Source organism: Anolis carolinensis, chromosome 5 (assembly GCF_035594765.1).
Source record: "Anolis carolinensis isolate JA03-04 chromosome 5, rAnoCar3.1.pri, whole genome shotgun sequence".
Taxonomy (NCBI): domain Eukaryota; kingdom Metazoa; phylum Chordata; class Lepidosauria; order Squamata; family Dactyloidae; genus Anolis; species Anolis carolinensis.
The window spans coordinates 201,529,407-201,546,213 of NC_085845.1; the positions used below are offsets into that span (position 1 = coordinate 201,529,407).

At 42.0% G+C, this 16,807-nt stretch overlaps 1 protein-coding gene across 6 annotated transcripts in view; it reads left to right on the forward strand.

Annotated features, from left to right (window-relative positions):
- The first annotated feature begins 9 nt into the window (after positions 1 to 9).
- zc3hc1 (zinc finger C3HC-type containing 1) overlaps positions 10 to 16,807 on the forward strand; it is a 52,169-nt gene continuing 35,371 nt past the window's right edge. For 2 of the 6 annotated variants that reach the window (XM_062983357.1, XM_062983356.1), the window contains exons 1-5: positions 25 to 352; positions 7,571 to 7,681; positions 9,467 to 9,618; positions 12,030 to 12,113; positions 14,658 to 14,785. In XM_062983357.1, coding sequence (XP_062839427.1) covers positions 207 to 352; positions 7,571 to 7,681; positions 9,467 to 9,618; positions 12,030 to 12,113; positions 14,658 to 14,785 — 621 coding nt within the window. In that variant the 5' untranslated portion in view covers positions 25 to 206. Of the gene's footprint in view, positions 353 to 7,570; positions 7,682 to 9,466; positions 9,619 to 12,029; positions 12,114 to 14,657; positions 14,786 to 16,807 lie in introns of all 6 variants that reach the window. The other 4 variants (XM_062983355.1, XM_062983359.1, XM_062983360.1 and 1 more) reach the window with 3 other exon arrangements.

Here is a 16,807-nt window from a genome sequence, read left to right on the forward strand (position 1 = left end):
TATTGTTACTATTATTGTTACTACTATTTTTAATATTGTAACTATTACAATTGTTATTGTATATTATGGCAGTAAGCGGCTGAGGGGAAAAAGGAAAGGGCCTGAGGCTGTGAGGAATTGTGGGAGTTGTAGTCAGGCCTAGACCGGAACTGGCTTCTCTCGGAACGTCCGTTTCCGGAAGGGAGGCTTTAGAGCGAAGGACCAAGATGGCGGCGCCCAGCCCAGCAGCCGTTTCTTCTGCTCTTCCCTCAGAGGCCGAGGAGAGCAAAGGCAAACCCGCTTCGGTGACGCCGCAGAAGATCCGGGAGCTGATCGACGGAGGCATCGCGCCCGAGGAGACCTCCTTGGAAGGGTCAGGAGGAAGGAGGGAAGGAGGGAGGGAAAGGCATGGCTGGACGTGAGCAAGAGGGCGATGCAGCAGCTCAGAAGGCCGATGCGATTCTAGGCCGCAGCCAGGTGTCAAGAGTCAGACGCCAATTAGCGAACAAAAATAGAGTTTATTCAGCAGATACGCCAAAAAGTAATGTTAACACAGAAAAAACCTTGAAACACTTCACTATCAGTGCTTCAAGAGCAGTTCAAACAAAAATATAATTCAGCAACACAAGCAGGTAAAAACAAAGCTAAACAAACTTAGTGCAAACTGCACTTTCTGAGTCCAAGCCCTGCCAGCCGGCTCTGTAGTTTTCAAAGGGACAGTTCCCAAAAGAAAACACCAAATTGGTCAGGAAACAAACAAACAAACAAACTAAGAATGCAGTAGACTGCTTCCACAATGTGGATAAAGCCGAAGGCTCCAAAAGGATGGTGAAAAGACGTCGTCCGGGATTCCAAGGTCAGGTCAGGAGATAACAGCGGTGTCCAAAGAGCAAGCCAGGAGTCAAAAGCCGATAGTAGTCATCAATCACAGGGCGAAGGCAGTAGCAAGGTCAAATTCCGGTCCAAGGTCTGAAGAGGGTGCAGTCATCCAAAACAGGTCCACGATAAGACACAGCGAGAGCCAAGCTAGGTGATAACAGCAGATTCAAATCATAGTCCAAGTCCAGTCTTCATGGAAACACAGAGATCCCAGTGGCGCCTCAGCAACACCTTGCCACACGCAAAGTGCAGTGGCCAAACATTCCCATTTTATTCCCCTTCCTCTTGGGTGACCAAACACTCACACCCAAACACCAGGTGTCCCAAATCTACTCAGAGTCTGAGCTCCACACAGCTAGAGCTCGTGGATCTGGAGTACCTAGCAATTCGTCGGAGTCCCAATCATCCTGCCCACACTTAGCCCCATGAACACTTAAAGAACCATCCTCCCTTCTCCAAGCATCCCAATTGGGATCAGTTCCAGCAGAAACCCCAGGTTCAGAAGTATCCATAGACCCCAAATCCCCAGACATCTCCGGTGGCTGTGCCCATTCAGTGCCCGCTTCCCCAGCCACCACCTGTTCCTCAGCATCCATCTCCCCATCTGAATCTTCCTCAGAAGATCCCCCATATAGCTCTCTAAGTCGCTTCCTGCGCAACTCCTCCAGTGAACCCTCATCACGAGGGTTTTTTCTTCCTCTTCGAATTCCATCCCCATCAACCATAATCCCCGAAGGCGCAGTCACAACACCAGGGGAGCCTAGTACTGTCTTAATGGAGGAATTTAATACAGCCATGGCCTGGCAATAGTAAGATATGTGGCTATTTATTGATCACATCAGAAGCGAACCGAGGGTACAAGTTATAATAATGATTGAAATCCACAAGCATGTGGACAGTTTCAACAGAAAGGAGGAAACCATGAAAAGGAACAAAATCTGGCTACCATTATTTTTTTTAAAAACTCCAAAATTAGAACAGTAAATAAAGAACAACACTCTGAAAACAGAAGAATTCCAGACAGGAATCAATCAGGGGCAGGTAATAATTCTGAAGAAGAAGAAGGAGAAGAGAAGGCTGAGAGGAGACATGATAGCCATGTACAAATACGTGAAGGGAAGTCATAGGGAGGAGGGAGGGAGCTTGTTTTCTGCTGCCCTGCAGACTAGGACGCAAGGGAACAATGGCTTCAAACTACAGGAAAGGAAGGAGATTCCACCTGAACATCAGGAAGAACTTCCTCACAGTGAGAAGGGCTGTTCGGCAGTGGAACTCTCTCCCCCGGACTGTGGTGGAGGCTCCTTCTTTGGAGGCTTTTAAGCAGAGGCTGGATGGCCATCTGTCTGGGGTGCTTTGAATGCGGGGTTGGACTGGATGGCCCATGAGGTCTCTTTCAACTCTACTATTCTATGATTCTATGAACAAAGGGTTCCCCAGGCCAGGATGTGAAGTTTGCAAGGCCATTCAATGCTAACAATGGTGATTAATTACAACATTCACACTGGCCTCCAACAGGCAAGAGTTCTTCCCCCCACCCAGGAACGTCCACAGATATATAACCCTTCCTTGCTTAGTTTCTCCAAATACCTCACAACCTCTGAGGATGCCTGCCATAGATGTGGACGAAACGTCAGGAGAGAATGCTTCTGGAACATGGCCATACAGCCCGGAAAACACACAACAACCCTGTGATTCCGGCCATGAAAGCCTTTGACAACACATATAATAATAATAACAATAACAACAAAACAACAACAATAATAATAATAAGGTAAAGGTTTCCCCTGACGTTAAGTCCAGTCGTGACCGACTCTGGGGGTTGGTGCTCATCTCCATTTCTAAGCCGAAGAGCCGGAGTTGTCCGTAGACACCTCCAAGGTCATGTGGCCATTGGCATGACTGCATGGAGCACCGTTACCTTCCCGCCGGAGCGGTACCTATTGATCTACTCACATTGGCATGTTTTTGAACTGCTAGTTTGGCAGGAGCTGGAGCTAACAGCAGTCGCTGCCGCCGCTCCCGGGGTTTGAACCTGCAACCTTTCTGAGAGTATAAATAATAATAATAGTAGTAATAATAATGTTATTAATATCCAGCCAGAGGCCTATAAATATCTGGGCATATTACAGCTGGACAACATCAAGCATGAACATGTGAAAACTGTGGTCAGTAAAGACTACACACAAAGGATCAGAAAAATTCTCAAAAGCAAGCTCAATGGAGTGGTGTTGCCATAAACACCTGGGCCATACCTGTCATAAGATATACTGCTGGCATTATAAACTGGACACAGGCAGAACTGGACAATTTGGACAGAAAAACAAGAAAACTTATGATCATTCATCATTCCCTGCACCCTCGCAGTGATGTTGACCGGCTATATCTACCTAGAAGATCAGGGGGCAGAGGACTCTTACAAGTAAAACAAGCAGTCAAAGAAGAAGAACATGCCCTGGCAGAATATGGAAAGCAAAGTGAAGAACCTGCTTTGGTTGAAGTCAAAAATCAGAAACTCCTCAAAGCACAGCAGACAGAAAACCGCACTACAAACTAGAGCTGATAGCTGGCACAACAAAAGATTGCATGGAAAGTTCATTGACAAAATTGAAGCTGATAAGGAGAAGACCTGGCTCTGGCTCACGAATGGGACCCTGAAGAAGGAGACAGAAGGCCTGATCCTTGCAGCCCAGGAGCAAGACATCAGGACAAAGGCAATTGAGGCCAAGATCGAAAAATCAGCTGATGACCCAAAATGCAGACTCTGCAAGGAAGCTGACAAAACCATTGATCATATCCTCAGCTGCTGTAAGAAAATTGTACAGACAGACTACAAACAGAGGCACAACTATGTGGCCCAAATGATCCATTGGAACTTATGCCTCAAGTACCACCTCCCAGCAGCAAAGAACTGGTGGGATCACAAACCTGCAAAAGTATTGGAAAATGAGCACGCAAAGATACTGTGGGACTTCCGAATCCAGACTGACAAAGTTCTGGAACACAACACACCAGACATCACAGTTGTGGAAAAGAAAAAGGTTTGGATTATTGATGTCGCCGTTCCAGGTGACAGTCGCATTGACGAAAAACAACAGGAAAAACTCAGCCGCTCTCAGGACCTCAAGATTGAACTTCAAAGACTCTGGCAGAAACTAGTGCAGGTGGTCCCGGTGGTGATGGGCACACTGGGTGCCGTGCCAAAAGATCTCAGCCGGCATTTGGAAACAATAGACATTGACAAAATTACGATCTGCCAACTGCAAAAGGCCACCCTGCTGGGATCTGTGCGCATCATCCGAAAATACATCACACAGTCCTAGACACTTGGGAAGTGTTCGACTTGTGGTTTTGTGCAACGAAATCCAGCATATCTATCTTGTTTGCTGTGTCAAACAACAACAATTTTATTTATATACCACCCTATCTGTCCTGCATCAATAGGGGAATAGCGTCTAGATCCAGGGAAGTTATGCTCCCCCTCTATTCTGCCTTGGTCAGACTACACCTGGAATCACACTTTGTCCAATTTTGGGCACCGCAGTTGAAGGGAGATGTTGACAAGCTGGAAAGCGTCCAGAGGAGGGCGACTAAAATGATGAAGGGTCTGGAGAACAAGCCCTATGAGGAGCAGCTTAAAGAGCTGGGCATGTTTAGCTTGCAGAAGAGAAGGATGAGACATGATAGCCATGTACAAATATGTGAGAGGAAGTCATAGGGAGGAGGGAACAAGCTCGTTTTCTGCTGCCCTGCAGACTAGGACGCGGAACAACGGCTTAAAACGTCAGGAAAGGAGATTCCACCTGAACATCAGAAAAAACTTTGTCACTGTGAGAAGGGCTGTTCGGCAGTGGAACTCTCTGCTCCAGAGTGTGGTGGAGGCTCCTTCCTTGGAGGCTTTGAAGCAGAGGCTGGATGGCCATCTGTTGGGGGTTCTTTGAATGAGATTTTCCTGCTTCTTGGCAGAATGGGTTTGGACTGATGCCCTGTGAGGTCTCTTCCAACTCTACAATTCCATGATTCTATGATCTCCTTAAGGGACTCAGGGCGGTTTCCAATACAACAGGTTAAAACCATACAGCAATTAGGACATAATGCCACATGAACAGATATGCATAAGGCATATAATCGGTTAACAAAGACTTAAAACCTAATGACAAAAACTCCATCAATAAACCCAGATACAGTGACTAGGATTCAACATTGGAGCGTTGGGGTGGCCAACTATAAAGTGCTAGGCATGTCAGATGCAACAGTACAGAGTGGGCAAGGAAGTGAGTAAAATGCTAAGTGAGAGCATAGCCAGGAGGGCTTAGGGAGCTCTACTCAAAGATCTGCTGATACCTCCAGGTTTTCAGATCCTAACGAAACAAGGATAGAGAGCGGGCTTGTCTGATCTCTCTGGGAAGGGCATTCCAGAGCCAGGGAGCCACCACCGAGAAGGCCTCTCCCTTTTCCCCATCAACCGTGCTTGTGACGGCAGCCAGAGCGAGAGGAGGGCCTCCTGGAAGATCTTAGTGCACACACCAGTTCATAGGGGGAGATGCAATCACGGAGATAGGCTGGGCCTGAGCCATATAGGGATTTATAGGTCATCACCTGCACCTTGTATCTAAAAACACAAAGTTAGAAACATGGCCTTATACTAAATGTTCTTTGACTAGTCTTTGGCCACTTGGAGTGCCTCTGGTGTTGCTATAAGAAAGCCCTCCATTGTGCATGTGGCAGGGCTCAGACTGCATTGTAATAGGTGGTTTGTGGCTTGCCCTTCTCCACACTCGCATGTCGTGGACTCCACTTTGTGGCCCCATTTCTTAAGGTTGGCTCTGCACCTCATGGTGCCAGAGCGCAGTCTGTTCAGTGCCTTCCAAGTCACCCAGTCTTCTGTGCGCCCAGGAGGGAGTTTCTCATCCAGTCTCAGCCACTGATTGAGGTTTCAGGTTTTAGCCTGCCACTTTTGGACTCTTGCTTGCTAAGGCATTCCTGCAAGTATCTCTGTAGATCTTAAAAAACTATTTCTTGATTTAAGGCGTTGACGTACTGGCTGATATCCGAACAGCGAATGGGCCAGAGATGTCGATGTCTTGGTCCTTTCATTGCTGGCTGCTACTTCCCAGCAGGTGTCAGGTGGTGCAATACCAGATAAACAGTCTAATTTCTCTAGTAGTGTAGGGCATAGACATCCTGTGATAATACGGCATGTCTCACTAAGAGCCACATCCACTGTTTTAATATATGACTGAACGTGAGCCAATAGTGTGATGCTGCAGCGAAAAAGGCCAATGCGAGCCTAGGAAGCATCCATAGAATCATAGAATAACAGAGTTGGAAGAGACCTCATGGGCCATCTAGTTCAACCTCCTTCTGCCATGTAGGAAAGGCACAATCAAAGCACTCCTGACAGGTGCCCATCCAGTATCAGTTTTAAAGTTTCCAAGGAAGGAGCTTTCACCAAACTCTGAGGCAGAGAGTTCCACCGCTGAACACAGCTCCTTACGGTCAAGAAGTTCTTCCTAATGTTCAGGTGGAATCTCCTTCCCTGTCATTTGAACCCATTGCTCTGAATCCTAGTTTCAAGTGCAGCAGGAAACAAGCCTCCCCGTCTTCCTTATGACACTCTTTCATATATTTATACAAGGCTCCTCTCAACCTTCTCTTCTGTGGGATAAACAGACCCAGTTTTTTAAGAAGCTCCTCAGAGGGATTATTCATGGTCTCCAGACCTTTGATCCTTTTACTCTCCCTCTTCCTTAGTTCACCTTCCAGCTTAGAGTCAATATCACTTTTAAAATTGTTTTGCCCAGAATTGGGCACAGTATTATTCCAGGTAAAGAGGTCTGACCAAAGCAGAATAGAGAGGTGCCATGACTTCCCTTGATCTGGACACTGGACTCCTTCTGATCCAGCCCAAAATCCCATTGACTTTTCCAGCTGCTGCATCACACTCTTGGCTCAAGTTCAGGTTGTTCTCCACAAAGATTCCAAAATCTTTCTCAAATGAACTGTTGTCGAGCCAGCACCTCCCAGTCTGTATCTTTACATTTTATTTTTTTCTGCCCAAGTGTAGTATCTTACGGTTATACTTCTTGAAATTCATTGTGTTGCTTTTGGCCAATAAACTCTCTGTTAAGGTCACTTTGAATTCTGACCCTGTTTTCTGGAGTATTAGCTCTTCCTCCGAATTTGGTTGCATCTGCAAACTTGATAAGCATGCCCTTTAAACCTTCACTGGAGTCTCTAGTGCCTATATTAAGGGGAAAACTACTGGTTATGGATGAATGAAACCCAACTTGAAAACAGTAGATGTCAAAGGGACCTGGGAAGCTTAACATGAATCAAGAGTGTGATGCGGCTGCTAAAAAGGCCAATACAATTCTAGGCCGCATCCATAGGAGTCTAGTGTCTGAATGGAGGTATTAAATATAGCCATGGCTTGACAATAGTATCATATATATGACTGAACCTGAGCTAAACTTACCAAGTCTCAAAAACCTACTTGACTTCTCTTTTTCTGTATTTCCAGGAATTACAAACACCAAATACATTTGTTTCAACAAGGGATTGTTACTGTCGTATGTAAAAATCCTGGCTCAGCTGGGCCAGATTGTTGGGTGATCTTTATTGGATAATTGTAGAGTTTTTAAAAAGGGAAACTAGTTTTTGTTCCTGCCATGAATAGGAATTTTATCATGTTTTATGGCTTCTTGCATTTCAGGAAGGATTTGTCTGCCTTATATGAAGCGGCAAATGGATCTCCCAAAACCGAAGAGCTGCCTTTTGAAGCCACCAGCAAAGAAGCCTACTTCAACAGAGTAGAAACATTCACCATATCCTTTTCTACTGTTCACTGAGTCTATGTTGTTATGTTTGTTTATTTATAACCTGCTTCTTCTTCCCACAAGGAGACCCAAAACAGCTATGTATCTATTATGAATATTAGCATGTATTATTACTATTGTTATTTTATGTTTATTTATTTCTAATCTACTTCTTCTCCCCACAAGGAGACTTAAAGCAGCTACGTATCTATTATTAATGTTAGAATGCATTATTATTATTGTTATTTTATGTTTATTTATTTGTAACCTGCTTCTCCTCTCCACAAGGAGACTCAAAGCAGCTATGTATCTATTATTAATATTAAAATGTATTATTATTATTGTTACTTTATATTTATATAATATGCTTCTTTTCTCCACAAGGAGACTCAAAGCAGCTATGTATTTATTACTAATATTAGAATGTATTATTACTATTGTTATTTTATGTTTATATATTTATAATCTGCTTCTCCTCTTCACAAGGAGACTCAAAGCAGCTATGTATCTATTATTAATATTAGAATGTATTATTATTATTGTTATTTTATGTTTTTATATTTATAATCTGCTTCTCCTCTCCACAAGGAGACTCAAAGCAGCTATGTATCTATTATTAATATTAGAATGTATTATTATTATTGTTACTTTATGTTTATATAATATGCTTCTTTTCTCCACAAGGAGACTCAAAGCAGCTATGTATTTATTATTAATATTAGAATGTATTATTACTATTGTTATTTTATGTTTATATATTTATAATCTGCTTCTCCTCTCCACAAGGAGACTCAAAGCAGCTATGTATCTACTATGAATATTAGAATGCATTATTATTATTATTGTTATTTTATGTTTATTTATTTATAATCTGCTTCTTCTCCCCACAAGGAGACTCAAAGCAGCTATGTATCTCCTATTAATATTAGAATGTATTATTACTATTGTTATTTTACGTTTATTTGTTTATAACCTGCTTCTTGTCCCCACAGGGACTTAAAGCAGCTACGTATCTTTAATAATAATAATAATAATAATAATAATAATAATAATATTCTGCGCGCATCATCCGAAAATACATCACACAGTCCTAGACACTTGGGAAGTGTTCGACTTGTGATTTTGTGATATGAAATCCAGCATATCTATCTTGTTTGCTGTGTCATAATAAAATAATAATAATAATAACTTTATTTTTATATCCCGCCCCATCTCCCCGAAGGGACTCGGGGCGGCTTACATGGGCCCTGGCCCGGTAAAACAAACAAATAACAGTAACAGAGCAATAAAACAATTATTAATATTAGAATATTATTATTGTTATTTTATGTTTGATTGTTTGTTTATTTATAACCTGTTTCTTCTCCCCACAAGGAGACTCAAAGTAGCTATGTATCTACTATTAATATTAGAATGTATTATTATTATTAGTAATATGTAAGTTTATACCCTGCTTTTTATCTCTATAAGAAGATTCAAAGCGGCTCACATTCAAAGCATCTCAATACATTTTAAAATTTACAAATATTAAAACGGAATTATATATCTTTGGTATTAAGAAATTCCGTAAAAATCCATGTCATCTTGGAATCTTTAGTGGACGTTGACCGTGGACTCACCTTGGAGGACCTAGAGATTCATAGAGAGGTGTTTTCTCAGGGTAAAAGAGAGATGTTTTTACATTTTCGCATTCTCTCAGGGGTCCTGCACTCAGGCCTCTGCGAAAATGGAGTCCCTGTTGTAACGCCGGCCCTCTTTGAAGCATCTCTGTTTCCCATTCCTTAACGCCGTCACTCCCTCAAGTGGGCAGGCAAACCCCACGAGCTCTCTCCCCTGATCTGTGCCAAGTATGGGTGGACCAACACCGAGTGCGACATGCTCAAGTGCGCCAGCTGCCAGGCCTACCTCTGCGCCAGTTTGCAACTAGCCTTCGACTTCAGCAAATGTAAGAACCATCACAAGGCCTGGTGTTGTTCCAATTGAAAAGCAGGCCCAGCGCACGCTCTGTTTGTTGCAGAAGCTTGTCATTGTGCCAGGCGAATGTGGCATTTGGGTAGAGTCAGGAACATTCTGCAAACTGCCGGTTTTTTTTTTAATGAAATCAAGTTTCTAGCCCTTATGACTGGGAAGATGCCCTTGAATGCTTGTAAGCAGTGCCCAATGAAACTGGAAAGTTGCAATGCATCTATATTGTAGAATTAATGCAGTTTGGCACCATTTCAACTGCCATGCTATGGAATCATGGGAGTTGTAGCTTGGTAGGGCACCGGCACTCTCTTGCAGAGAAGGCTAAAGGACCTATTGTGTGTTGTCGAAGGCTTTCATGGTCAGAATCACAGGGTGGTTGTATGTTTTCCGGGCTATATGGCCATGTTCCTTTTCTTATCAATTAACTGTTGGATCTCTTTGTCATTTTCGTGATGCCAATGTCTACTGTAGTAGTAGTAGTAGTAATAGATTGCTTTATAGCTATAGTCTGGACAATAGGGTTGTTGTATGTTTTCCGAGCTGTATGACCATGTCTCAGAAGTATAAGGAGCAGCACTCTGAAAACAGAAGAATTCCAGACATGAATCAATCAGGGGCAGCTAACGACTCTGAACAAAGGATTCCCCCAGGCCAGGATGTGAGCCTGGGAAGGCCATTTAATACTAACAAAGGTGACTAATTACAACATTCACACTGGCCTCTAACTGACAAGAGTTCTTCTCTCACCCTAGACTTTCCACAGATATATATAAACCTTCCTTGCTTAGTTTTCCCATATACCTCACAACCTCTGAAGATGCGTGCCATAGATGTGGGCGAAACGTCAGGAGAGAATACTTCTGGAACATGGCCACACAGCCCGGAAAACATACAACCACCCTGACCTATTGTGTTTTATCTTTTTTATTATGATCTGTGTTTCCATATTGTTTTAATCTTCCACTTGAGGGATTGTTGCTATGTCATTAATTTTTCTATAAATAATGTTTTAACCCTATCCTGTTGTATAAATGTTGGAGGCCAACGTGGATCCTGCATAAGGAGAACGGCAGTTTATAACTCAAATTAATGTGCAGATAGATCCCCAGTTGTGTGGATTGAAGCACCGCATCCAAGATGAGCAGAAATCAATAATATTTACATCATTAGCACAATTTCTATAATTCTGCTCTTTTCCTATCTTCACATTATTATTATTATTTTTTAATTAAACCAGTGCAGACTGCAAAGCTGTAACGTGAATTTATTGGTCTTCCACATTTAAAAGCAGTTAAATTGGCATCAAACCGCATTCATTCAAAAGCTGTATATTGCGTAATAGAAAAACAAGAGGACAGAAACATAAGTAGGCTTTCCCTGGATTGGGCCAAAGACCTACCAGGTGCAACATCTTTTTTCCCACAATGATAAACAAGATGCCTGCCAAGAAGATAGAAAGCAAGATAAAAATATTACCGTGTTTCCCTGAAAATAAGACAGTGTCTTATATTAATTTTTGCTCCCAAAGATGCTCTAGGTCTTATTTTCAGGGGATGTCTTATTGTTCCATGAAGAAGAATTCACATTTTTTGTTGAACAAAAAAATAAACATGTATTATATACTGTACAGTAGTTGTCATCATAAACCAGCGTTGGGCTTGCTTCCAAACAAAAACTTTGCTAGGTCTTACTTTCGAGGGAGGCCTTATATTTAGCAATTCAGTAAAACCTCTATTAAGTCTTATTTTCTGGGGATGTCTTATTTTAGGGGAAACAGGGTATTATATACATTTATATCCTGCCTTTCTCTCAGTAGTGGTGGCTGGTAACCATATGAAAATAAATGCACATTTAAGGCAATACAAAACCCAGATAAAATGTAAGATTTAGACACGATGAAGCACTTTATACATTAAAATATTAAAAATATCAAAATGCATTTTTTAAAAATCCTCCATGCAACTCTTTAGAACAGAAACACATAACATAATACACTAGCACAGATGTGTTCCCCAGAAACTGGAAGGCATGGGGCCCTTCCACACAGCCATATAACCCAGAATATCAAGGCAGGAAATCCTACAATATCTGCTTTGAACTGGCATATCTGGGTCCACACTGCCATATATTCCAGTTCAAAGCAGATAATGTGGGATTTTATTCAGCTGTCTGGAAGGGGCCATAGTTGTGTTGCTTCTGAGCCTGGAGGTGGATTATTACCAGCATCTTTTTATTGCTTTAAGTGTAGATATGGCAAAAAAAAAATACTACCTAGGGTCAATAGCAGTGAAATTCTGAGTCTGTCATGTCAGGTACACAAAACTGCTTCTTAGGATTGTTCTTGGTCTTGAGAGGTGCCATGGTTCAGGCGGTGTGTTTCTCTTCCAGACAAAGAGCGGTGTTTGGAGTTGAAGAAAGCGTTATCAACGGCACACGAGAAGTTCTGCTTTTGGCCAGACAATCCCTGCCCAGGTATGTGAGAGAACAATGTGGGAGAGCCTTCCCCAGTTTGGACTGAAGGCAGCACTTTGCTTAGTCTTAGTATTACGATATAATACTGATAATAAGACAATTTAATAATATTAATTATATACAGTGGAGTCTCACTTGTCCAACATTTGCTTATTCAACGCATTTTTGTGGTTAATGTTTTCAATACATTGTGATATTTTGGTGCTAAATTCCAAAATACAGTAATTATTACGTAGCATTACTGAGTATTGAACTACTTTTTCTGTCAAATTTATTGTGTGGCATGATGTTTTGGTGCTTAATTTGTGGGATCATAAACTAATTTGATGTTTGGTAGGCTTCTCCTTGATCTCTCCTTATTATCCAGTATGTTCGCTTGTCCGGGCTTCTGCTGGCCCGTTTAGCTTGGTTGGGTGAGACTCTACTGTGTATGTATATAATTTATAATAATATATAATAATATATTGTATATACATGTAATATTGATAATACTATAATGTATTACGATATAATACTGATAATAAGACAATTTAATAATATTAATTATATACTATATATTAAATGTAATATTACTAATAATATTACAATGTAATGATGTAGTACAATATAGTAATTTAATGCTATTATTGTACTATGCCAATAATACAATGTACTGTATGTGAATGTAATTTGTAAGCCGCTCTGAGTCCCCTTTGGGGTGAGAAGGGCGGCAGATAAATGTAGTAAATAAATAAATAAATAGTCCAGATGCTGGTATTAAAAATTCCAAATAAGGGATATTCAACCTGAACTATTTTTGAAGAAAAGACATGCACTTTTATTGTTTGTTTGTTTGTTTATTTTTTTTATTTATTATTTGCTCCATTTATATCCCACCCTTCTCACCCCAAAACAGGGGCTCAGAGTGACGTGATGTCATGCACGTACAGACATACAGTAAAAATAAACATGTACATTAAAACCAAAAAATCAGCAGCAATATTAAAACAATTATTAAAATCGTGTCATCCAGAGTCAAATCCAAATCCAGAGCCAGTCAATGTTCTTACATCCCAACTAAACCTGGGCTTCCTGAATTTAGGAAAAATATATGATATTGAAAAGCTGGAAATTGTTCAGAGGAGGGCAGCCAAAATGGTCAAAGGTCTGGAAATGGTGATACCCTTTGAGGAGCGACTGAGGAAGCTGAGTATAGCCGCTGTAAGTCTCCTCATGGAGAGAAAATGTGGGGCATAATAATAATAATAATGATGATGATAATAATAATAAATTTTAACCCGGAGAAGAGAAGGTTAAAAGGGACACAAGAGCCAGTTTTATATATTTGAAAGAGTGTCACATTGAGGAGGAAGGGACAACTTCACTTTCTGTTCCTCCAAAGACTGAGACATAATGGAGCAATAGATTGAACTACAGGAAAAAAAGATTGGTTTTGCTGTTGATGATGTTGTTATCTTTATCTCTATTCTGTCTTTCTTCCAATACGGACGTAAGGTGACAAACAACCACATTAACACCCACCTAAACATTAGGAAGGACTTGTTGATAATAGCTATCTAACAGGGGAATGCACTCCCTTTGAATATGGTGGGATCTCCTCTAGAGTTTTATTTATTATTTATTTATTTGCGACATTTATATCCCGCCCTTCTCACCCCGAAGGGGACTCAGGGCGGTTTACAAGTATATATACATACAATATATTATATTATACAACTATATCGCAATATTATTAGTACAGTAGAGTCTCACTAATCCAAGCCTCGCTTATCCAAGCCTCTGGATAATCCAAGCCATTTTTGTAGTCAATGTTTTCAATATATCATATTTTGGTGCTAAATTCGTAAATACAGTAATTACAACATAACATTACTGCGTATTGAACTACTTTTTCTGTCAGATTTGTTGTATAACATGAAGTTTTGGTGCTTAATTTGTAAAATCATAACCTAATTTGATGTTTAATAGACTTTTCCTTAATCTCTCCTTATCATCCAAGTTATTCGCTTATCCAAGCTTCTGCCGGCCCGTTTAGCTTGGATAAGTGAGACTCTACTGTAATATTGCATGTAATATAAATATACAATTATAATAGTGAATTATAATTATTATTACATTGTATTACATCATATTATTATTATTAATATTACATGTATATACAATGTATTATAATATTAGTATAGTATATTATTATTATATATCATTATATCATTAAATAATCAAATTTTCAAATCAGAGGCTTGTTGGCCATCTGTTGGGAATGCTTTCATTGTGTTCTCCTGCCTGGCTGAATGGGATTGGACTGGACAGTCTTGGTTGTCTCTTCCTACTCTGTGTTTCTATTATTTGATATATGGCATGGCTATGGACTTGAAAAAGAGCGATGAGAAGTAGCCAAGGGAGAGTTTTCTCCCGTGGTTCCCAAATGTGGCCACATTTGTAATATTCACCAGAATGAAATACAAGTTTTGCTGCATTTGCCTCATTGATCATGGAGTGATGCACCCAATGAGGCCTCGTTTTGCTCCGCTTCCCCTTCATTAGATCGCTTTTCGGTCTTGCTGGTGGACGAGCCCCTTGCCCTCCTCAGCGACTTCCTGGAGCGTTTCCACAGCCTGTGCCGCCTGGAGCTTCAGCTGCCCTCCCTCAAGCCGGAAGATCTCAAAAGCATGGTATGTTTACTAGACCGGGTCTTTTAAAATAATTTTATTGGATTGTATAACTAGAGTATAACTGTCATGTCAAGGACAGAACGCCACAAGATTCAAAGTAACAGAGTTTATTAGATTACAGAACTCAAAAATGCCCGTAAAAACACAAGGGCCAGGCAGTTTTTGCCTTTAGAAGCAAAAAGGGACAAAAGTAAATGTTCAAAAGATAAACCGGATTAAACCGGAGTTTAATCCGGGTAAAAACAAACTGCTTGCTTCAGCCTAGGTATTAACAGAACGAAAGCCAAGGAACAAAAGATACAAAGAATGCAACTAATTGGCAGCAGATTCCTCTCTGCTGCCAGCACTGTGCTTAGAGTAACTTGCGTCGCTCCCACACACACACAGTAGACAGGATCTCCAACACGAGCAATTCAGCCAAGGATTGTAGAAGTAGAGTAGACCAGTTCCGTTCCGTAGATCAAAGCCAGAAGCAGACGTTTGTAGTTTTTCCAAGTCCAAGAAGGGGGGAAGACAAGCCGTGGTCAGTTCAGTCCGGGTTCTCAAAGCAGGAGATGGCGTCCGTCAGAAAGACGACGGAAGGTCAAGCTAATAAGAGTAAGCACAGGTTTGCACAAACAAATGCCCACACAATCCCTCCCGCCGTCTGACCTTGGATTCCAATCAACTTACGTCTCAGCACAGGAAAGCACACAAGTCTTCAGGGAAGCGTCCCACACACACACGGATCCCAAGCGTTTGCCCAGATTACCTTGCCCGACGCAATTTGCAATTGCTCCCAAGCCCCATTTTATGCCAGTTACAAATCTTCATCACTGTCAGCTGTCCTCCTTAACCCGGGCGTTTCCTCATCACTTTCCTCGTCAGAGCTGGAACACCTCTGACTACGCCCAACAGCATCTCCAGCTGTGGATCCCGTCCCATCCCTCCAGCTAAGCCATGGGTCTAATCCTGAAGGTCCCCATTCATCTTCTGTCCCATCATGGCCAGTGGCACCCAATTCCTCCCTTACCCGAGTCCAATCCATCTCATCCTCCTCTGAGCTAACCAGCCCCTCCTCCATTCTCTCCGTAAACCCTTCGAAAGATTCTTCGTCAGATGGTGCTGCAAATATGTCTCGCAGTCTTTTTCTCTCTCGCTCCTCGAGAGTATCTGACTCTCGAGGAGTCTTACGCCCACGTCTGTCAGTAACAGAGCCATGAGGCTCAATCATAACACTATCCCCTCTCACAAAGGCCTCCTCCCCCGATGGCGGAGAAGTGGCCGTGATACCCTCCGCTATAGCACCACGACGACTAGAGGTATCAAGTTTCAACAGCGAACGATGAAAGACTGGATGGACCTTTAAACTAGACGGTAAACGCAAACGAAACGCAACAGAAGAAATCTTTTTAACGATAGGAAAGGGACCCAAATACCGAGGCGCAAACTTTCCCCCAGCCTGTTTAATATGTTTGGAAGATAACCACACCAAATCACCTTCTTCCAACTCCTCCCCTGCCTGCCTGTGGCGGTCAGCCTGAGTCTTCTGCGTTGCCTTAGCTTCCAGCAGTAAGCGACGGGCAACATCATGCAATGCAGCCATTTCCGTAGAGCGGTACACAGGGTCCGAAGAGACCACATTGGTCGACGGCGCCACACCTCCCCGTGGGTGAAAACCATAAGTTAGCTCAAACGGCGTATGCTGACTAGATGTGTGCACCGCATTGTTGTAAGCAAATTCCGCCACCGGTAGCCACTTCACCCAAGCCGTGGGTTGATCTAAACAAAAACAACGCAGATATTGCTCTAAGAGCCCATTAACCCGTTCCGACTGTCCATCCGTTTGCGGATGAAAGGCTGAAGAAACGTTTAACTTAGTCCCCAAGCACTCATGGAAATGTTTCCAAAAGCGTGACACAAATTGCGGAGCCCTATCTGAAATAATCACCTCGGGTGCTCCGTGCAAACGATAGATGTGCTTAGTAAATAGTAAGGCCAACGTAGGGGCCGCCGGAATGGTTGAACAAGGAATAAAATGAG